General features: G+C 39.5%; 1 protein-coding gene across 5 annotated transcripts in view; it reads right to left on the bottom strand.

Annotated features, from left to right (window-relative positions):
• Positions 1 to 895: 895 nt before the first annotated feature.
• The window catches only part of kcnab2a (potassium voltage-gated channel, shaker-related subfamily, beta member 2 a), a 156,006-nt gene continuing 132,414 nt past the window's right edge, over positions 896 to 24,487 (bottom strand). For all 5 annotated transcript variants that reach the window (XM_036559208.1, XM_036559210.1, XM_036559209.1 and 2 more), the window contains 10 exons: positions 21,530 to 21,574; positions 20,733 to 20,777; positions 19,163 to 19,206; positions 18,771 to 18,857; positions 16,311 to 16,396; positions 13,724 to 13,844; positions 12,435 to 12,529; positions 10,431 to 10,551; positions 6,310 to 6,398; positions 896 to 4,723 (listed from right to left, as the gene is read on the bottom strand). In XM_036559208.1, the coding sequence (XP_036415101.1) occupies positions 4,634 to 4,723; positions 6,310 to 6,398; positions 10,431 to 10,551; positions 12,435 to 12,529; positions 13,724 to 13,844; positions 16,311 to 16,396; positions 18,771 to 18,857; positions 19,163 to 19,206; positions 20,733 to 20,777; positions 21,530 to 21,574 (823 nt within the window). In that variant the 3' untranslated portion in view covers positions 896 to 4,633. The remainder of the gene's footprint in view (positions 4,724 to 6,309; positions 6,399 to 10,430; positions 10,552 to 12,434; positions 12,530 to 13,723; positions 13,845 to 16,310; positions 16,397 to 18,770; positions 18,858 to 19,162; positions 19,207 to 20,732; positions 20,778 to 21,529; positions 21,575 to 24,487) is intronic.

Raw genomic sequence — 24,487 nt, 5'->3', positions numbered from 1 at the left:
GGTCTTCCGCATAATTTAACCCAAATTCTTTTCAGCTACAGGAATGAAACAAAAGCATGGGTGATCCAGATGATCAGGACAGGTGTCTGAGAATGTTCTAATAATTCTGACTGATCTACTGCCACCATCGTTCTCACTGCAGGCTTGTTCTGAGGAGTTTTGTCAGAGTTCTTCACTTAATGGAAGAAGAGGCGCTCAGAGACAGCTGTGATTGGCCAAGAGGTGTGTCAATCATTATTTTGCAAAAGGTCAGTTAATCTTTCAGAAAAAGATGTACCACAATAGAGTACAACAGTGTGTCGTAAAACAAATGATACACAATTGTTAGATATTTTAATTCTTCTCCTTTATATTTGCTTTGACATAATTCAGAATGCTGCATTATTTTTGGGGCTTTATTTGAGCGCTGTGAAGTTGTCTAGTGTGTACATGAAGTGCCTTCCTAATGAACATGGTGCTATTTCGCCTTCCTCTCTATAATCTATTCAGAGCAGGGCTTATAGAAAATAATATTCCCGTCTGAATTCATGATTATCGAGGTTATCGCAGAATAATGCAGTGCCCCTAATTTGAATTTCCAACAATAGTCTTTTGTCCACTGCGGAACCTCACATGCTTTCTTGGCATTTTCACTCTTTTTTGGTATGTATAAAGTTTAATTATGTGTATTTATGTATGGTGGACATTTTTAAATCTGTATTTGTGAATAAAGGTCACATTAGATGAGGTTTTTCATGATACACATTATTCCTAATTTGAATTTCTGCAGTAGGTTAAGAAAAACCTTCACCCAGAGAACCTTTCTTTTTTTTTTAGGTTAGACTTTGAATTTGCTTTTATGTACATCTCATTTCACTTTAATTGAAACAAACACAAAAAAAGACAATAAGCCTGATTTTCATTGCCATCGTTTTTATAATCTCCATTTCATAGATACTGAAGCTGTACATGTCTAAATTCAGATTCAAGCACAATGCAGTTAGCAATGCCTGTCAATGAAAATAAAAAAGGAGAAAAAAAAAGGCCAAAGTGATCACAACCATTTATATGTATATATGTACAAAGGTCAAACTATATACAGATTTCTGTCTCGACATACAGAATCTCTCCACACAGGGTGGAAATGTAAGCTTGCCGTTGTATACATTTTATTCTTCAAAATGCATATTCAGTGCAAATAATTGCTCGTCGTTGTCGTCATCACCACGGTCGTGTCAATATCAAATCAGGGCAACGAAGAATGGTAAAAAAATAAAATTATTTTCTCGCCCTTATCCTAAAATACTGAACATAAAAAATAATCTCTCGGGAAATAAAGAATGATTAATTAGAAATAAGCACTCTTCCCGTATCTACAGGTCTGATTTGTTATCTTCAGGGACTCTGCACTCTATCCCAGCTTCTGTGGCAATAAGTAGTACACATTAACATGAGAGGTGGCTCTTACGGATGAAAAAAGCCATGCTCTCAGAAATACCACGACTGGTATATGAAAATAAAAAAGCTCTATTGTGTAGAAATGTTAAAGTACTGCGATGGGTAAATACTGTCCGGTCTCGTTTCAGCTTTGGGAGACGAGACGTGCCTTGTGAATGAGTTTACAGCAAGCTAGTACCATTTGTATGCACCTCACTGCCAATTCGCACCGATATGTTTTTTCGAATGTAGTCCTAACGTACGACCAAACGTAGGCGCTAGCGCACTATGAACATCTTAAGTGCTGAACTAATTTCTCACTGCAGACAACAAACAGTAATGCCCTTCCTTCCTGAGAAAATCTCTTACACAGAAAACAGGGCGACGTCATAGAAGCACTAATAAAACAAGACAAACAACAGCAGACCATCTTCACAAATGGAAACATTGGGAGTCAAAGCCAATACATAAATATCTGACCTTAACGACTCAGTATTTGCTGCTGTAACTTTTCTAACTCGTATACAGTAGCGTACTGTACCTACTGCATGGAGCACACAGTGATGTGTACCGTCTTTGACGATGATACTTCACTAAGCTAACCAACATTTAAAAATGATGCCTAAATCTTAACCTAATATTTATACTGCTAACTTTTCAAACAGATCTACTCTTCATTTAACGGATTTCATGTGACTATTGAAGTCTACTGAAGTGTTTTCTCCAGTTTGCCATGCTTGCTTTATCTTTTGAACATCTCTACTATACTTAAAGCATCTTTTTTGGTAACAAACACATACAGTAACTGAAAAAAAGGGATTCATTAAAATAACCGATAAAGTGCAAATTGTTCCGAAAGTGATTATGAAGAGCTGCATTGGTATCATATGAGGAGTGAAAGCTTTCACGGATCTTAAAAAGATGACATATGCATTCATTATCACACATTTTCTATTAACTCACGTTTGACTAATGTTTGCAACGGAATATAACAAAGGTCTACACTGAGTGTTAATCCAAAAACTTGCCCATCATAGAACAAACACAAAGTACTTGGTAAAACTCACACATATACTACTCAACTGATGATCTGACACAGAGATTTTCTTGCGAAAGTTATTTTTTCCCCCCAGCAAAAAGTGAGACTGAACCATTTTCAATCTTTGCCATGTTTGACCAAAATTTGTGATTTCTGTTTGACCTTGAGCAGAAATATCTGTGCAAATACGTTATCCGATGTCCTCAAACTGTAGACGGTTCTTCCAGTGTAACTGTATCAGTTCAGTAATGGCTGTTCTGTGTAGTACATGCTTTGGGAGAATGGACCTCATGCAATTCCCTTGTGCTTACCAGGGGGTATAGATCAGTCTGAGAAGGATTGAGTGCATGGGTCATGGATCTGGACATCTGATTGCTTGTTGCTAAATAATGTGAATAACATCCCTTTAGAAAAGGTCTAATGACTGCTTATCATTCCTAATATATAGGATGCACTATGTATATATGTATTTATATCGCTAGACGGTTTGCCCAGAGAGAATATACAATGAAAAGGAGAGATGGCATTAGCATAGGTAAACGCTGGGAAGTACATGCTGTTTAATGATATTTTCACCTCCAGAGAGCCGGAGATGCAGTGAGAAATGGCGCAGGCGGAAGTGGGATATTATCTTTGGCTTCAGCCACATGTAATGTCACTGGTTCTTAACAGTAATGTCCAGTGTCCAGAAGTGAGAGACATTTAGACAGTGAATTCTGCCTCCTAACCACGCAAAAAACAACGCATGCTCTGCTTCTCACTTGCAATCATGCACTCACACACTCAGACAAACACACACACACACACACACACATTCTGTACCAGTCCCTGAGCTGCTGACATGAACCAGTCTATGCTCCTTATGGGGGCAAGCAAGCTAATGCCATTGAACAGTCTACGCGTTTATTGGCTACGATAATCCGCCAATTCACCAGTATGTGCTCTAATAGACCACAGATGACATTAACTGCAGAGCTGCTGCAACTGTCTAGGGGATTTTGTCAAATTATCAAATCTTTCAATCATAAATTGATGTTTGCCAAAATGCTCAAATGGTACCGAATCCCTTGAAACCCTCCAAAATGAACCCCATAAACCTTAAACCGCACCAAGGGCTCGTTGTGGGTCCACCACACTTCCAATTCACTCTCACTCTTATAACTTACATTATAATAATAGCAGTTAATAAACTAGAGAACAGCAGGTTAAATATCTTCAAACCTTAAAGGTTTCCCTTGCAGTTGCCAATATGCTTTATTTTTAATGAGATTATCATGGGTAGATTAGCTACTCTCAGTTCCAGCATATCTTAAGCAGCCACATCTGCAGTAACGCCTCAGTTGAGCTGAGTTATCTCCCACGGCCCTGTTGGGAAAGCACTGCTGATCTTTATTGGAGCTATGACTGTGCTATACGGCCAGTCAGCAGGGGACACTAAGACAATGCCCTGTGCTTGGGAAGGAAAAGCAGCACAGATGATGCTGTTGATTTATTTTCCCTCCTCACATATAACATCAGTGCCTCCCATAGCCACTCCTTCAGACGTACTCCTAAAGTGCTGATTGGCTCATCTGCGAAGGGGCACGTGCAATCATGACGCAGACGACACAGTGAAAGGTTTTCGGGGAGAAACTTTTGATGATGCAACCGACGTCCGTAAACGAACAAGCGAACCTTATGAGTGGCTATGGGAGATGTGCAACGAATGTGAATTGATTACCTACGTTAACTTAAGCTCTGCTTTTTTGTCAAATACGCATTCATCAGTATCAAAATAAAAAAAATGCAAAGAGGAAAACAGAATATTTCCAACAGCCAAGCAAGCGTGTGCTATTTTTTCTTTCTTTCTTTTTAACTTCAGTTTTTAAATGACTTTTTTTTCTGCAGAGTTGAATGTTTAACAGTTTACTCTATGAGCTCATATTCCCACCAGGTAGGTCTGGCTCTTTCCTTTTCTCTGTGAATATGACTGTCTATTTTTTTTTTGTTTGTTTGTTTTCATTTTTTTTTTTAAGTTTTTTCTCTTATTTGTCTTGCCCTGTATTTTTCTAAAAGGCTTCCCCTCCAGGGTCGGGAGTGCCTGCCAGTCTCATGCGCCGGTTACTCATTCAGTAAAAGCTCAAGCAAACAGAGGAACAGGCAAAGGTCGGTGCGGATGGCCCCTGGTCTCCCCACGCACTAGGAGCGGTAGTCCTTTTTACTGTAGGGTTTGTTCCCCAGTATGCTGTCCACCTCGTGCACGATGGAGGAGGATAACTTCGGGAGGACCTGCAAAAGCGCCAGTACAGTTAGTTTTAGTGATCCAGCAAAATTAAAACTGAAAACGAAAACCAAGTGCTGGATTTTGGATTTGGATTCTTTTGCACCGTTGTGAGAACTAGATTATTTAGTTTGCCCTAATCTAGAAGGTAACAAAAAAACTTTATTACTGAAAAGTGAGTCTTTTCAACAGAACATTACTCCAAGTAATACAAGATATACCAAAGTTCTAGTGCTGCTCATGTGCATCAATAATTACCAGCAGAGCAGAGCAAAGGGATCAGCATCTTTTTTTAACAGAGTTGGGGTAGTTACTCCATAACAAATGACAAATTACTTCTCTCAGACTCTAATGGGATTATTTTACTTCTTCCTTTATGAAAAAAGGGATTTCATTACTCATGACTTCTGTGTCTAATCTGGTGAGGTGAGGTTGGGTCTCTTTCTTCTTCAGCACAGGGATCTTTATCCGTCAGTTTCATTTTACCAGGTTCAGATGCTTTTATGTTGTAATGCATCATTAATACTGTTCTCTTACAGACATGAATAACACAAGCAACGGGACTCTTATCAAGTCAGTAACTGAATTTGAACTGTAATGAAAACGTGGGTTCATCTGGTGTACTCTGACCTCACCTCACCTCTCTAGATTCAGCTATTTGGGTCACTCATATTTTTTCCATGGAGTGCTGCTTTAGCATAGCAGCATGATGGAAAGAAATACAGCACTGCGCTGTTTTAATGGTCCTTAGAAAGCCACTAGGGGGAGTGTGTGATCCAATATTAGAGACTGGTAGGACTTTATTTTGATGGTCCACTGTAGACACTTTGTAGACGCCCACCTTGTCTTCAACTGACACTGAATGAAATATCCATTAAATTAAACTTTTCCATAAATCTAAACTTCACACTGTAACGCTGACCTCAACCCAAAACCTCATTCTAACTCAAACCTGGGTTCTAATCTGCACTCATAGCCCAACGTTGTTGAACCAAAACCGATTTGTAGATAAGTAATAAGAAGCCATCATAATAAAGTGTGACCAATGCATTGGCAAAATTAAGAGAATAAAATATTAAATCAGACATACGCCAAAGGATTACAGAATTACAAGTTTGGTGCCACCGAAATTACACGCTTTGTTAATTTTCTAAATGAAAATAAGTTAAAATACACTCTACAAAGAACTGTTTATTTACTACTGTCTATTTGCTGAATTTAACATTTTGGAAATAAATAAGCGCAAAATGTGGCCTGTGGAAAGGTTACGGCACGTTTAATATTTTGTGTTTATTATTTTTTTTCAATACGTTAACCTCAACCAATAAATAGAAATTGTGCACTAAAATTTTCAGAAAAATGTCATATTTAAGTTTGTTCCCTGTAGAGAAAAACTTTTTTCCACTTAGAAGATCGACAAAACATATAATTTCAGGGGTATTCAAACTTTTTCTAACAACTGTATAGAAACATATGCAAACATAATTTTCAGAAAACACAATATACTATATATATTACAATATTACAGTATACTACACAATATACTATATAATACAATATTATGTCTTTTCACAAAAATACCCAGAGGCCTCACCTGTATTGCGCCTATATTCTCCATGAGCTGATCAGTGTTGGAGGCTCCTAAGAGCACAGAGCTGACTCCTTCGTTCCTTAGGCACCACGCTGCAGAGGACCAGCACATAATCACACCCAATACAGCACCATCAACAACAACAAGCACACAATACGCCCCCCTGAACTCTCCCACACGCACGCAACCAGAATTTAGAAACAGATCATACCCCTACCCATCTATAACAACCGCAAACCATGGAAAAACTAGAGCCGTTTCCAAAATTAAAAAATACTGTAGCCACTTCTCCCACCTACACACTGAGGCATCTCACATAACACACATAGGAAAAGAAACAGCTGCCAGACCACACTGTTACCATGGCTCCCAGCACCGGGGTATACAGTACGAAGACAAAAATATCTTAATTTTTTTGCTTGCTGGCCTAAGAATGCGAGCGAAAGGAGCGCTCAGTGGAAATGGCACTGAAGGAAAGGGTAGGAAAGGAGGTGAGAGAAGCCATGTACTGCTGCAGCCCCCAAGAGACGGCACATGCAACACCTCAGCCACACACACTGGAGGGGAACTCTGCGGGGATTTCACTCCTTGAGAGAAAGAGTGTGTATGAGTGTTTGAGTGTGTGTATGTACCATCTGTGGCTCTGGCTCACTGTGTGTAGGCACTACTGTGTTTTGTGAGTGAGTGAATAAGAGCGGCCATTTGGTTGGAGTAAAACGTTAATCCATCTTTAAGCTCATGTGTGCAGCACTGATTCTCTAAAACGAGATTTCGATTCACTAATGATATGAACTACTTACAAATTCTTCCCTGAGGACTGCAGAGAAGTCTGTTAGAGAGTGGAGTGTCTGTTGCTTTTGATTCTTAATGATAACACACACGCACACACGCGTCAACAAGACAACCCATTCTTTCACACTAAAGCTACAATAAAAGGGTTTTTGGGGTCAGCAAAAGAAAATATCTGAGCCACTGTGACTTCATTCACAATGTAAGAACAAAACATCTGCCAACATATCAGAAATTCATTTCCTTCACCTCTTTACCTGATCTAGCATCAGAAATAAGGGCAAAAAATCCCCATATTCAACATTTTCGAGCCTTAAGGCACAAGTACAGGTACATTACTGCAGTACGATTAAATTACTAGCTAGTAATATGTATAATTTGTAATGTGGCCCTATTTGTGTATCAAGATTCCTGAATTTCAGTCAGTGAGGACAAAAAATTCCCCCAGAATGTGGTGCAAAATTCTGACAACAGCGATATATTTAAGCTACATTTTTTATGGCTTAGAAAAGACAAAGCTTATGAATACTAAACAGAGAACCAAATACCAACATAATGACTGAATACTTGAGCATTTTAAATATTTTGTCCATCCCTGATAATTACTTCTAATTAAAATTTCATACCTTGACGTAACCCTAGGCATACTTATGCAATATTGTTATATGTCACGATTACTTGATTAAACTTCACTTAGTTTATTAAAAAAAAAAGATTAAATTTTACCTTCTCAATGAATTGGCAAGGGGTAATTGGTAGTTTGCATGACAGAAAGAGCTGGTTTTCATATCGTTTTTTAATATTTAGTTGATCTAATTTCCAAAAAATGTATGTTGGTATATTTGAATGGATATCCATAGTTTGTTACTGTTCAGTTAAATCAATTTGGGCTTTCTAACAACTCCGATTACGCGATTAATTGTCGAACTAATGAGTATATTGCTTGACAGTGACAGCCCTACTGTATATGAACAATAAACATGACCTAGTGTTGAGCTCTTCAGCGGTGGCGGCTGTATGAATGAGTAGGGGAGCTGTTGGCTTGATCATAAATTAGCTGACTGGAGCCATAGAGGGAGAGAGGGATTTATAGTGATTGGAGGAAGTGGCACTCGCTAATGGGGTGTGAAATGTGATCTATGGTGCTGTATCACACGGCAGGCGGGTGAGAAATGCCTGTAGGTTTGAGCCAGAAGAGCCAGGCTGAGGTGTGCTATAGCGGGCTCTACTGGAACACGATCGGAGGGGGATTGAGGGGCTGATGGCGGTCATACACACATCTCGCCTGCAGTGTGTAAATCAGCGGTGGTGTGCTGTCAAAACGGGGTGTGGGCTTTACCGCTGCGGGGAGCTTTAGTGCCGATAGGAGGGGAAAAAAGCTTCTCAAACGTGGGTCTCATGAGTCAGAAGTGCGAGGGATGAACACACACACACACACACACACGCGCACACACACTGTAATCCATTGCTATGAAAACTAATTCCAGCACTGTGCTGAGCCATTAGACTACTTCACTCTCTCCAGACTTCACAAACCACCTACACTCCTCACACCCAAAACTCACACAGAGACAGGAACCCACTCACACTTCACTTTAAGGACATTTAGGGATGTGTGTATGCGTGTATGTGCGTGTGTGTGTGTGTGTGTGTGTGTGTATGTATGTGTGTGTGTGTGTGTGTGTGTGTGTGTATGTGTGTGTGTGTGTGTGTGTGTGTGTGCACGTGTGCAGGGATTAGAAACGGTTAAACAAAAACTGAAAATTAACTGTACTTTTCACAGAATTCAACTGGACGCAGGAAGAAAAATCACTTTTGTTTCAGAGTAGATAATATATTAGATAAATTTAAAAATAATAACTAGGGATGCACAATGATATTGGCATCATTTCAGCATCAGCAGATAATTGCTTCTTAAACATCATTATCGACTACTGAAGCCCTAAATGGCCATGGATTCGCATTTTTTTACTCAGTTCTTCTGTGATAGTGAGTTATTTTCATTTTCACTCAGATCTTGAGTTTTTTTAATAACTTGAATTCTATATTATCTTGACACAAACATTGTTTTATCGAGACAGTATTTATGTTGTGATAAAGCCATAAATATCTTGAAATCTTGAGAAAACAAATGAAAATAACTCATTATGGGAAAACAGAGTAAAAAACATGGTGCTTTAAGGCTTCTGTAATCAGCCTCAGACAGATGATTATATTTGGTGATGTATTTGTTCCAGAAGAGCAGAATGTTTGAGCATTATGGAGCTAAAATACTAAACTGTCAGCATTACATTCATGTTACTGCATTTGTAATGCAACAGAAATAAATGATGTGACTAAATGATTAACATTGAGTCCCAATTTCTATATTCAATAAGTCATTTTTAGAGGTGTCAAAGTGGTGGGCATTGCCACATAAACCAGCATTTAATATAGTTAAACTGTTATTTGTTATTTTATGTGGTATTTACCCCAATAGTTTTATGTGGTAGCACCCAATAGTTTGACGTAGTTTGATTTTATTTTGCTTTTGTGTATCATACACTTACTGGAAGTGCATCATACACTTACTGGAAATCCCTGAGGCATTCACTATTCCTGTTAGCCACTGATCTAGAGGCTAATAAATGCATCTGTGGAGCCAGCATTAGTGATATAGCGACCTCAGATGTTCGTCAATCTTTTTCCTTTGCTGAAGGTAAAATTCAGCCAGCGAGTGAAAATAAATTCAAACAGCTGCCACCAAGTCCTTTTAGTTTTTAGTTTAAAACTTTTTATTTAGAAAATCTCACTCTAGAGATGAATGCAGCACTACTGGAAGAGGCGAGGGAGCATGTTTACAATAGATTTATCAATGAGTAATTTTTTCATTTTGGCCGGCGTTTCCTTTACAAGTTAACAATGTTTAAATCTCTTGCAAAACCTCGACTAAACAAACTAACAAAAAAAGCTCTATCCTAAGAGTGTGACTTTTCACATTTTACTAGCACTCTGTAGAAGCTTGTCCAACCTGTAAGCAGTATCTATAAAAACTGGGCAGCGCATGGATCAGTCATCTAGACTCACGCTGGCTGACTTGACTGCCGTCTTATGTATTCTCTTCCAACACTTTTCATTTAAAAAAAAAACAAAAAACAAATGAAAAATATTTTGCGTCTTATCCCTGTGTGTGTATGTATGAATGTGTGTGTGTGTGTGTGTGTGGTGTGTGTGTGTGTGACAGAGTGTGGAAGACAGAGGGGATGAGGTTGTTCGGGGGCGAGCGAGGTAGAGGACGGACGGACAGACAGACAGAAAGAGAGAGAGCGGCAGTGTCTTTAGGGGGTTTTGCGTACCGATGGCGAGCTGTGGCAGTGTGCAGCCCAGCCGCTCGGCGATTGCCTGCAGCTCTTTCAGCTTCGCCTGCTGACGCCGGCCCTCCTCGCTCAAGATCTTGTCCTTCAACCACTGGTAGCCCTGTCAACAACACAGCACACCTGCTCAAAAACAGGGGCCCCTGCTGCACGGCGGTGCTCTCTCTCTCACACACACGCATACACACATACATACATACATACATACATACATACATACATACACACACACTGGGAGAAGAATTCACACCATGAAGCACCTTTGTGAGCAAGGGCCTGTTTTTAAACACGTGACTCTGTTTTTCCCAAAAAGATGACCAAGCCATGGGGGTTTCTCTTTGCTTGGACAACTTTAAGGGGTGAAAGAGACTTCACACACACAAAGACTGATTATGTTCAATATTTCCTCTATGAATAGACATTTAGGTACTCATTTTCTTGATTTTACCCTTAGGAGTCCAGAGTTATTACTTTCATTCTGCCATTCGACTGACATGTAATTACATAATAAATTACAACAGTGAGTAACAAATTAGATTTATATTTGATTTACATCTTGTAATAACAGGTTCCTGATAGAACTTTAAATTTTTTCTGTTTGAAGGTCAAATTATGACAGAAACTAGGCCAAAATGTAAAGACTGCACATCAAATTTTCATCATATTCAAATCATAATAAAATTTCTTCCATTTATAAAAGCAAATCAGGTATTAATTGAAAGATTAGAATCTGCATATTTGATAAAATTGCACCACTTTTTTCATTGAGCTGTAAGTGAGAAATGATTACTCTGCACTACCAGTTAGGAGTCTGGACACATCTAATAGAACAGAATAATAACAAAGCAATAAAACTATTAAAGCAATCATGGTATTACTACAGTCAGGAATACCGGCCGTCTACTAAACAGACTACAAAACCGACTGGCTGAAATGCATTAACTAAGACTTTTAACAAGACACTTAGTAATAAGAGTGACATAATGATGGAAGGATTAAAATGAAACTACTCATTTCAAAATAATCTTTTGTTGTGGGTGTAACTTACTAGACATGCAATGGTCTGAATATTCACATTTGCCTTAGAAACAACTGAAAACTTTAAACATAAGCCAAAGTATGTGTCCAAACCTTTGACTGGTAGTGTATAAGCTTTTGTTATTGCCAGAGACTTCTGTGACTTCTAAGGGTTAATGTTTTCATTTTTAATGGTTTTTAGTTGTTTTAATTTTGTGGGTGGATCAAATCTACGCATCGTCAGAATAATTAGAGTAGTTTGTGTGCGTGCCGGGACTGGATAAAGTAACCCGGACGGTACATCACTGGTTAAGATTAACAGTGGGAAGGGTCCAGTTTGCTCTGATGATCCAAGCACTCATAGATCTGAAGTACACAGAGACCCATCACTGTCCAGATCACCAGCGCAGGACATCACTCAAGTGTCACTTCATACGTGATTTAGACCCAGTGAAAGAACACAGTATGAATGACCCTGGTGCGATCACACTGAGGGGACGGGTAGATGAGGAAGGGATGACTGGTTAAGGGATGAAAGGTCCAGCGAAGACCAAATGACCAACAGCAATACAATGCTGCATGCCACTCCACCAACATACAGTTACACAGTACTGCACTGGAGAAATGCTGCTGTGGGTGTGTGTAAGACTGAGTATGTGGGTGTGGGTGAGGCAGATGCACCAAACTTGCATTAAATATCCTCCTCAGAGTTACCACAAAAACACTGTCACATGACAAAACAAAAACAAAAAAAAATGTAGAGAAGATTGTGGTCTGAAGGTTCATGCCACAACAAGGAACTTTCACAGACAAACACATCTACAGGGGAAAACACCCAAAGCTAGAACCTGGAAGATACGAACACATCCATTAGAACACCAAAGACAAGAGGAGCCACTTTTGATGCCACAAATGTTCGAGAACACTAGGAACAGCGAGGAACAGAGGGACTGATGGGAAACGTAGTACCTTGAGAGAGGCGCGGGAGTACGGAGGCACCCCGCTGTCATATTTCCCTGAGATGATCCCACAGGCCAGCGGGGACCATGTCATTGCCCCTACACCTAAAACACACACACACAGTTTGAATTCTCTTTTTAGGTGCATAATTAATAAAAGGCATAAAATTTTTTAATGTATTAGTCATTAGCTTTCAGTTTTTTGTAAGCAAGGATTAGAAAACCTCTAGTGATCAAACTATGTACATGAGCTAGACACCCATCTTTAAAACGGTAAGTTTTTGGGGGATGGTAAAAAGTGTTCATAAGTTCTTGTCTGTTAATGTAACAAGATTTTCTCAAGTACTTTTGGAGTGTTTCTATCGGTCCATTCATCATGACCATTTCACATAGGGCAAAAATACTTGAACACATTTTCACGATACACAAATCGCATCACAATATTGAGTTTTTCTGAGGTTTGATAAGGTGGAACAGACAAAAAAAGCACCAGCTGTGTTACATAAAAAAAAACAAAACTGCACTACACTAAATCCAATTAAACAGGACCAAATATGCTTTCTTTTTAGCAAAACATACAGGTGGTCATTGTTCTGTAAGTGCTGATTATATCTACAATATACTCAGTGTTTTGTGGCATATTGTGACATAATTTAGCACAGTATGATAACAAATTGTCATACTGCTCACCCCTAAAGTGGAGTTATAACGTTTTGACCTGACAACAATAATACATTTATAGCCACAAAAGTATTGATGAGCATACAGGCAGCTGGTATTTCAAAAGTAAGGTAGGTTTCCTCCATACAAGACTCCGAAGAAAAACATGCTTCAATCAGAAACACTTTTTATGCTCTTCATTAACAGTATTAACATCTAGCAAATCAACTATATATCCAAAAGTTTGTGGACAGTTGGCCATACATCCTTTTTTTCTTAAATTAAGGGCATCACGGATGTCCTTTTTTTGCTGCAGTAACAGCGTCTGCTTTTTTGAGAAGACTTTACATTACATGCTAGAACATCGCTGTAAGGATTTGATTGCATTTAGTTACAAGAGCACTAGTAAGGTCAGGTACTGATGTTAAATGATGATCTGGATCACCAACTGATCAAAGGTATGGGATGAAGCTCCAACACTCCACTGCGCCACAGCTCAGACGCTGGAGGGGCTTTATACCCCTCTAGCCGACACTCAGCTGCTCCAGAGTGTCCCGTTCTATCATGTCTAGAAATAACACCTTATTAATGCAAATCCACCACGCTACTAGCCCTGATGCAGAAGACAGCTATACTTACCTATCTTATGAAAAAGCTCAGGCAACTGCACTTCCACCTTCTCTCTCTGGAACATGTGATACTCAGCCTGCTCACAGATTGGGGGAATCTGGTTAAATTGTCGTGCCACAGAGTATGCTTCCTGCAAGACACAGTAATAGTTACTTTTATTTATATAGCACCTTTCTGACACACATATTTGGTTTACAGTTTTAAGGAGCAAAAAGCTAGGAAGACTTGTGAAAGTGTTAAACGAAAAGTTGAGACTGACCCCTTAAATATATTTACACCGATCAGGCATAACATTTTGACCATCTCCTTGTTTCTACGCTCATTGTCCATTTTATCAGCTCCACTTACTATATAGGTGCACTTTGTAGTTCTACAAATACAGACTGTAGTCCATCTGTTTCTCTGCATACTTTGTTAGCCCCCTTTTACCCTGTTCTTCAGTGGTCAGGACCCCCATGGACCCTCACAGAGCAGGTACTATTTGGGTGGTGGATCATTCTCAGCACTGCAGTAACACGGTGTGTTAGTGTGTGTTGCGCTGGTCTGAGTGGATCAGACACAGCAGTGCTGCTGGAGTTTTAACACTGTGTCCACTCACTGTCCACTCTATTAGACACTCCTACCTTGTCAGTCCACCTTGTAGATAAAGTCAGAGACGATAGCTCATCTGCTGCTGCACAGTTTGTGTTGGTCATCCTCTAGTCCTTCATCAGTGGTCACAGGACGCTGCCCACAAGACGCTGTTGGCTGGATATTTTTGGTTGGTGGACTATTCTCAGTCCAGCAGTGACACTGAGGTGTTTAAAACTCCAGCAGCACTGCTGTGTCTGATCCACTCACACCAGCACAACACACACTAACACACCACCACCACATCAGTGTTACTGCAGTGCTGAGAATGATCCACCACCCTACCTGTTCTGTGAGGGCCCATGGGGGTTCTGACCACTGAAGAACAGGGTAAAAGGGGGCTAACAAAGTATGCAGAGAAACAGATGGACTACAGTCTGTAACTGTAGAACTACAAAGTGCACCTATATAGTAAGTGGAGCTTATCTGGCTGTTATGCCTGATCGGGGTATATATGTACACACATACACACACACACACCTTGGTTCATTAGTGATCTGGCACTTACATATAGCACAAACTGATCAGCAAACTGTCAAAACATTTAATCTGCAATAAATAATGAAATATTAATAAAATAATGAAATAATGAAGAACAGTCATGGAGGTAGTTGGGGATCGCTTTCTAAAGTTTGGCTGCAAGAGCAGGTAAAGCAGGACAAGACTGTGTAGTGTTTTAATTGTTGTAGAAGCAGAAATTTTGATATCCGAGTATCCATAAGACCAATAGGTGGATATTCAGTTAACTGTGTGGAAGTATCTTCAGCTGATTTTAAGTACTGCAGGTTCCTACTTACACTACAAACAAGTTAAGCTGCTGCACTGGAGTTAGCAGGTAAGATTTAGCCTTATTTGTATTATCATAAAAACCAGCATAGAGAAGTATTTTGGTCACAGAGGGTTTTTGTGTCAAATAAGTCTGAGTACTGAGGGCTGCTTCTTTTTCAGTTAAGTATGGAAGCTGCTCTTCAGATGAGCTAATAATCTAGCGCTAACACTAAAGATAACCAGTGCAGCAACAGCTAGTGATGATTTCTATGTGAGGATTTTTCTCATCAGTTGTTGATGTGCCCAGGTTAGATTGTCAAGTGAGAACAAAGTTTTTTTTCATTATTTTTGGTTCCAGTTATTATTAGCTGGAGTAGTTAGCCTATCTACTGTCTTACTATCTCTGCCTTCTTAATCAAGTTCTTAACAACATGTTCACGTTTCACTGTAGCAATGTATTATGTAATATGCAGGGTAATATAACTAGTACAATAATAACAACAATAGTTCTTTACAGCTAACACTTAACAAATGCCCAAATAGCGATTTCAGCACTGATATTATATCACCTACAACTAATTAACTAAGTAGTCAAGTGCCCTTGCACACCCCAAGGAGGGCTCTTCCAGATGAATTCTGAATATGTTTGACTATGTTTAAGATTTTAACAGAAATGATGATGAAAAGGAAATTAGTTGTATAAGCATAAGTGTAAGCCACACTTGCTCATGAGGTTAGGAAAACGTGAAGCAGTGTGTGGTTCTGCAAAGGCAGTGAAACGTGTTTGACCTAAACTATAGCTTCAGTGAATCAATACAACTACTATATGCCTGTCAATAAACATTCTGTAGGTGGCAATAGTTACTGCAGAATGTGGAGTCTGACTCATGGTGTTGTGGGTGGATGATGCATTCAATATGACGCTTTACTGCCTGGAAGCTGTAATGGGAAACCATCCTTTAATCAACTCATTTCAAAGTGCCTCTAGGTGAGGCTGCAGATTTGTTTGGGTGATTTTCATTAAGAAGTTTCTTGGAGAAGTCAAAGCGTCCCCTGAGCAAAGCTACGAGTGCACCCCGATGTTAATGATCACAAAGTAAAATTTCTAATATGGAGAGAGATGAGAGAGAAAGCATGAGGAAGAGAACGCCTGAGCAAAGGAGTGAGAGGACGTGAGTTTGTTGCAGAAATGACTCACCATTATTTCCATGGGGCTCCAGCGGGACGTGCCCCAGTACATGGCCATTCCCTGATTGATCACGTGGGTCATCGCTCGCACCGTCTCTGCCAATCAGAACAGACTGACCCAAATTAACCAGAGGCAAAGTGCAGCATGTTACAGCGCTGCCGGCATAATGCATTGCCAGGAGTGTTGGGAAAGAATAGTGGAAGAAAGAAAACAATGCTGGATTGATTTAAGAAACAAAAGCATGCCCCTAATGAGCTCTTTGGTAGATTGTGCTAAAATAGGCTTGCAGTTCTAATCAATACATTTGAAGAAAATCAAATAAACACCTCCTAGCAGCCAGAGACTCAGGAGGGGAGGGAAACAATGGCACAGATGAAAATGAAAAACACTGGCATCACTAATAAACAATGCTCTCTGGGCTGGGCAAGATGGCCTGAAGGCTGACAAGTAATTTACAGCTGTTTTCCTTTTGGCAATGCTTGATGAAGTGCATTCATTAGTTCGAAGAGAGTTGAGGAGGAGAAGGAGAGGGAGAGTGAGAGTGAAAGAGGGAGAGGGAGAGGGAGAGGGAGAGCAAGGGAGAGTGCAGAAGTCATAAAAAGAGAACGACTTTGTCACATGTATGGCTCAGCATCAGGGAAGAGGACAAAGAGCAGAAGGCCATTAATGCTCCAGGGTCAGGTCATGTGTTAATGTGAACTTTGGTGAACTTCTGAAAGGGCAGTTAGAGAAATGAATAAATAAAGGCAATCCTTCCGCCTTCATCGGAATAGACCAGTCGTTTCTCGTTTCGTAACTGCTTGGTAACATCAGAATCTGGCTGGCAGGGGTTCCCCAGATCTAAAGGCCAGTAACAAGGATCTCAACATGAAAGTTCACAATGAAGTTTCTGCAATGGAGAACCTAATCAAAAGTGCGGCTTGGCATTTAAGAAAAGAGAATTTTCTCGACTAAAGAGCTTTTCCAAAAGGCGTGAAAAGCTAAACTGACTCATTAGAGGGAAAATCTAACTGTCCATTAAGAAATGTCAGTTGTCACTCTGATCCTGAAATGTTAGAAATGAGACCAAAGTGATGACAGAAAGATACAGAGACAGAAACTCCTTTCTGTCTTGGATAGGGCAAAATTTAATTTTTATGGTGGGCAGAGAGCCAAAAAGACAAAACAGCTAACTAGACTGCAAGCCTGATATTTCCACACATTGTTAGTATATGAGATTTAGATTTAGAAGTAATATTTGCTAGAGCATTTTTACAAAAAAGGGACTTCTGTAACATTAAACGCTCTAATAAACTTAAAATGGAAATATTAAAATATGAAAACAAAGCACATTTTCAAGAATGTCATCACTATCATATCGAATGAAAGTATGAATTGTGTGAATCATTACACCCCTAGAAGCTACATATCTGTTACATCTGCGTTGCATTTATTAATGACTGTGTGGTGTTAGAGGTCATAGATTTTATAAAAATTCATTTTAACATTAGCCCATATGTTTTGTTATGAAAAGTATAACCTTGAAGCTACACTATGTAAGCTCTGCAGATTTGGAGATATCTCTTGTGCAAAGCTATGATTGCACGCAACGTGTGGAAAAGCATTTGGTAAATTCAGCTGTGTATCAGAGCCCCCAAGCAGATCTACCTGGTGATTCTGTGAGCCCTGAAAAGTATTCAAAGAGAATTCAGTCAAAACTTGGTGAAGGACGTGTCTGTCAAGGATGTCAGTGAATTATCTACTATTGTCATCATAACTTCATTAGTATAATGTTGATTTTTGCATTTGAGACCAAAACGTGGAAATAAACCTTCTTTTTGAGCCTGTGCTTGTGATGTTTCTATGTAAAGTACGTAGGATGCAGTCTGAAAATTCAGCTTTCTTTTGGACAGCCCTGGTCTAACACAATCAGTGGATCTTTCTTCCATCAGATTTCTGATAGATTTTTAACATTGATCATTGGCTTATTTCATTGATCTTTCCACTGTATGACCTGAGGATCACTGTTTATTCTACCCTCCTATCTTGTCCTACTTGTATTCTTACTGCACTATCTGGCGCGGCCCAAGGAAGGATGGGTTCCCCTTTAGAGTCTTGGTCCCTCCTGCTGTTCCTGCCTCATGCTTTTAGGGAGTTTTTCTTGCCACTCATTAGAGGTTTGGACCAACGTTTCTAAAAAGACACTTTGTAATACGCCTGTTGTAAAAGTGAACACAACTAAATACGATGACATAGATGGAAAAACATATATTTTAGATTATTTTGACTACGAAGCACATAGTTAACGTTCTTTGGAGAAACGCTGCTCTAAGATCAACCCTTTTAATTTGGAGATATCTGGGGCTGTAAAGCAGGATGCTACTGGGCTACCATGAATTGCAATGCTGTGAAAGTGTTTAACAAATGTATCATTTTCAATAATTTACAGAAACTGCATAAGAAACAAATCCACTTCTTGTAATTCCTCACCTTCCATAGGCGTGTTTGGGTCTGGTCTGTTCGCAAACACCACGTCCACGTATTCTAATTGCAATCTCTCCAGTGAAGCTTTTAAACCTACACAAGAGTTTTACAAACTCAATTAATACATTTAATCACACCGTTCAAGACATATATTACCAAATTACAGACACCGATCTTAACTGAGCACCCAAAGAAGTTTCATTACAGTAAACCTCAGATACCAGGACCATAAAGAGCTTGTTTATTCAGCTACTCAAAGTAACCTTAACCTCCAAGATGGCCATGTTCTCCTGAGAGCAAGGCCCATTAATCATTAACTCTTGCTATATGCACCTTCAGCATTATACCAGTATTATTTGTTGTATGAACACAGTGTTGTATGTTTGATTTAGACTTACCTTCTATAATGTGCTTTCTAGACAATCCTCTTTCAGTCTCTGCCCTGGTGAATGGTAACAGCATTAAGTTATATTACTGTATATATATGGACAACATGGAAATGAAAAGCCATTCAACAATCACTGTTATAATTCTGTTACAATTATCTTAAATTATCTCACTACACCCTCAAATTGGACTAATTAAACAAACAATTTTTACGCAAAATTATACTTTCACTCAAGGTTTTGAATTTCCAGTCAAAATGGCCATTAAATACAAGTCATTGATTTTGTAGGAAACATATCTGAGGAGATGAGATGTAAGATAATCCACTTGCATTAAAAGGGGAAAGTCCAAAGGAAAAGAGAAAAAACAGGAGCTTCCAAAACTGGACTTCAAAAACTGTAAAAATACAGAGTGAATGGGACTCCTAACAAACACGCAAGGCCTGGTAGACCACAAAAACTGCCCCTATCAGATAAACAGCACTTAAAGCTTTCATTTTTGAGAGAGAGAGGAGAAAATCAAGCTGTTTCATATCTGAAAACAGGTGTTTCTGTCCATCCTTCCACTGTGAAGACGACTCGGCGCTATGGGAAAATCGTCAAAAAAATAAAAAAATAAAATTGCAAATCAAACAAAGAAGCTGCTGGTGTTCTCAGAACAATCAACTGACCATCCCAAAGTCCAGACCTCAACAACACTTAGGCCCAATCCCATTTCACCCCTCGCCCCTACCACTTAGCCCTCTGTTTTGCCATTTACGCCTAGGGGTAGGGTGTCCTGATTTTTGTTGAGATAGAGGAGTAGAGCAAAGTGTTAGGGCTACACGGCCCTCCAAACAGAGTTTTTTCAGAGACACACTCCAAACAGAGTGTTATGAGACAAAAAAAAAACTGGCAAGTTGTCGGCGCAAGTGACCAAAGAAACCCACAAATGTGAGTATTTTCTCTGTTAAAAATGATGATAACCACTGTACTATCTTAAATAATTGTCCCTCTTTGAAGGCATATGATCCCCTAAATGTAACTAAAGCCCAGCAGTGAGGAGCTGAACGTTACCCTCCTTTGCTATCACTGCAGACTGGCAGTGTTGCCCACAGAGCACCGCTTGTAGCCTGTTAATGAAGTGATGCTCTTTTTTTTTGAGGGTCCCATTTCATAGGGAAGATTTCCACCACTACCCTTTGTAACTCAGTTCCAAGGGGCAAGGAGACACTCGAAAACAAGGAGTAGGGGTAAAAATAAGAAATGGGACTGGGCCTTAATGTGTCTGGGATTACTTGGATAGAGACGCAGAAAATGCAACCAGCCCCTAAGACTTAAAAAAATTCTTTGAAAGACTGAAAGCAAGTCTCTCAAAAAGAATAGAAGCTGTAATAAAAAGACAAAGGGTGAACTCTAGAAAATCTGATACTTCATTTTCTGTGTTGTCTGCTTTTTTGTCCCGACACTGAAAAATGAGTAATGGCTTATAATGGCCGTTCTGACCAGAAGCTAAGTAAATTAAGGTTTTTAGCAGATTTTGCTGAGTCATTATGAAATCCTTCAAACAACAAAATAAGCACAATAATAGATGTCAACATACTTTCCACCCCAAAAGATTTTTGTAGTGATCACTAAACTGGAGCGCCTGCAAAAAATAAAAGAAGCAGCATCATGTCAAAATAGGTCACAATTTTTCATTAAAGGTTGCAGAAAACAGTAGCTGAGAGACAAAAAATCCAGAAAAGGATTAAACTGTCGCAGGCAAATGCTAATAAATGCGTGGCTTAATTTCAAAAGAACACACACACAACCACAGGGGGACTGGAATAGGCTCATGCTCTCTGGAGGTGACTGTTGTGTGGCCTGATACTGATGCACTTTGACTGGCAAGATGACTAAGCTGCAGGGCCGCTAGTTGAGCACTGATGCACACAACACATTACAAAACACACACAGACACACTCACACACACACACTTTCTTGATCATCTCCTAGGTAGAGCTCAGTTACTCTCTGCCTTATCATTCAAGCCCAGCCACTCTGAGCACCCATACTCAGCATTAACAGCTTAATTTCCAGACCAGGATTTCTAATAAGCAAGCAGAGGCACCTCTGAACTGCAGAAAAGGAGTTCCAGCAGACAAACATACTAACAGACTAACTGGTAACAAACTGAGGGCTACAGACATGTATCTGATCCATAATTCAGAAAGCTACGAGACCCAGTGATGGCACTGCTCCTGCCATTAATATTTCATATCTCTGCCTGCCTGCTGTACACAGTGCCACATGCTGTATTGTTCTCCTCTGACAGCCTTTCTACTGGGCCAGGTTATCAGGCAAAGATAGAGAGATGACTGAGCGGAAATTAAAAGGTGCACTTCTTCATGAGCGTACCTCCATCCCTTCTTCTTTATTATATTGCCCAGCACCACCTCAGCCCTGCAACAGAGAGAGACAGATAGTTATCAGACTCGGCTTGGTTACCAGAACCTACCAAAAAACTAAACAAAGAAACACAAGTAGTACACCAAGAGGTTGTTTTAGTGTTGAACCTTGAAATGTCTCAGTAATAGTCATCACAACCTCTCAGGTCCTGTCAGTGTCAACAGCTACTTTAAAGTGACAGCTGGACAAGAAAACTAATTTACTTCCCTCAATTTTTATGACATAGTTATCTATTAAATCTGACTAAAATATGTAGCTAAAATCTTTTTTCCTTTTAAATGCTGAATGTGGTCAAGACAGCAGTAGAGGTGGGAATTGCTACGGGCCCCACATTAAGATATTACCATGAAACTTGAGCCACAATTCTACTGGAATATTTAAAGTCATGCTCTCAAACAGTCTTACTCAATTTTTAGCCCTCAAAATAAACATTCAGAACAAAAATCATGACATTTTGCAGTGTAGTTATAGAGATATTGAACAGTCCTATTCTGGAACCTATAAAAGTTTGATTCCTACATCTCCCAGGGTTCCTCTAATCTGTTTCAGCTTAGTGGGGGCATGGCTATATTTGGGCATGGCACAACATGCCCATGCCCCCTCACCTACCACACGTTTTACCATCGCTACTTTTGGTGAGGAGCTGAATTTTGTATGAAATTAATGAACTTATTCACTCTGAGTCAATCAGTTTGCCGACTCATGTTGTTAATAATGTGCAGGAAAGGAAAGTCAGTTTTTATCACACACAGATGAAGGACTGTGACAGAGATAATAAACGTGTTCAAAATACTTTTGGAACATACTATCCAGACTGGACCAGACTGAGCTCACTTGTCTCAGCTCAGTAAAGCTACTTAAAAGACTGGGGTAAATTCATTTAGCATTCATGAGCTGATCTCACAGATAAGTGTTTTCCTTTCATGCTGCAGCCCAGCTCGCCACTGTCTTTCTTCTGTCACCTCCTCAGGGAAATTTGGTTAAATATGGTTTCAAGGTAGTTCCAGAATCAAACGTTCCACATTGTGTCTCTACCAACTCTGGGGCTAGTTACTCCCATTTGGATAGGTCGTTTTTGTCTGTGGGTTAGACGAGGTTGAGCTGGTGATTGGTAGTGCATGTCATGCAGCTGTGTTGGTTTTTGGGTGATGGGTCTTGCTCTATTTCAAACATGCCCATAATGTCATTGGTATGGTTTTTCCCTGCTTTGTTCTCTAAAATGGCTTTGACAGCAAAAAAAAAACTATATCTTTTTTTAACCTGCAGCACATGAAGCAAAAAAACCCTTGACTGTTTCACTTTAAAGACGTGTTATGCTAAATATTGACATTTGATAAACTGTGTTTTATACAAATTATTACTCAAAAAAAACAAAAAAACAAACAAACCCAACTTTGGTAAGTTTATTCTTTGTTCACTTCAGTGAGGTAAAACAGAACTAAATAAAAAAAACTTGCCTGTATATAAGTGTATATTTTCTGGTCTTTGTTTTACCTTTTATTTCCACTAAGTGTATACATGTTTCCTTCTGGATGTGAGTTCAAGCTAAATCTTTGTCAAACAAAAGAACATTATAATAATGCAATTCAGTAAATTTGTGCTTGTGCTATAATTTTCATTATTAATTTGGCCACAAAACTGTAGTTAATCTAGTGAGACAGAACAAACTTGCAAATGTCACACAAACTTTTCCATCTGAGTCATCTGTAGCCTTTTAGCTTTGCCTAATTTCATTTTGTCCAGGGTCGTTTCGCCTGATGTCTAAATGTACAAGAGCTATAACATGACAAAGATTTTCCTAAGACTCAAAGCCATGAAGTCTGATGTCTGAAACCAGAAGCTATCCTAAAACATACACCACAACATAGATGGCTTTTTATTCAGGCATGATATCTGCCTGCTGCCACGGCACACGTTTAATATCGTCACTAGTTGCTGTTACCACAGCAACGCAGATAATCGTTACCGGACACAGGCCTACACCTAACATCTTGGCCGATTGACTACATTTAGATCAAGGAACAGTTTTTCATCAAACTCTTCTTTTAAATTCCTGTAACGATCACATCCTCAACATTGAAATCAAGCAAAGGTTTACATGAACATCAATGCAGAACATGTTAACAATTAGCCAGAAATGATCTAAGTGTTGAGATCACACTCTTCTTTTTCCTTTGGAAGATTCTCCCGTCTCTTTGCTGCAGGCTCAGCTGAGCGGCACTGACAGCTTGGTGGCTGCAAGTCTTTATGGCAGCCATTAGCGATGCTGTAGCTGCTAATTGGGCCCCAGTGTAGGTATGATCAGGTCTGCATTCCGCTCCGCCAGTGGGAGCTCACTGGGCTCCACGCACGTCAAATGGAATGAGCTGTCCTGCCATAGTGTGACCTTTGCGCTGCCTCACCAGCCCGCTTCTTTCTCCCAAAATGTCCATCTTGCTGCTCTGAACATCCCCCTCATATCTCATTTCCTTGCTCCGGTTTGTGTGTGGTACAGTAGGCTGATAGGTGGAGGAGTAAGGGAGCACAGCGCCTGATAGCAGTTATCCAATTAGCTCGACCCTTGGGTCTTCTTTTTTGAAATGTTCTGGTTTTTCACTCTTCAGCCATGCTCAGAGACATGTACTTTCAGAGCAGCCAATCAGCCGGGTTTTAAACTGAGGTCTGAACAGAACGCTTGCTAAATGTATTTCTGAATATTCAATATGACACAACGTGTGAAAAAAAGTAATTAAAGGAAAAGTTCAACAAAAATCAAATGGTACACACTATTACTTGTAGAACTACACTAAGTGCACCTATATAGTAAGTGGAGCTGATAAAATGAGCGTAGAAATGAGGTGGTCATAATGTTATGCCTAATCGGTACATATATATATATATGTACCGATTAGGCATAACATTATATAT

This window comes from Colossoma macropomum, unplaced genomic scaffold, assembly GCF_904425465.1.
Source record: "Colossoma macropomum unplaced genomic scaffold, Colossoma_macropomum, whole genome shotgun sequence".
Lineage (NCBI taxonomy): Eukaryota > Metazoa > Chordata > Actinopteri > Characiformes > Serrasalmidae > Colossoma > Colossoma macropomum.
The sequence above is the reverse complement of the archived record's forward strand: the minus strand, read 5'-3'. Positions and strand labels throughout refer to the sequence as shown.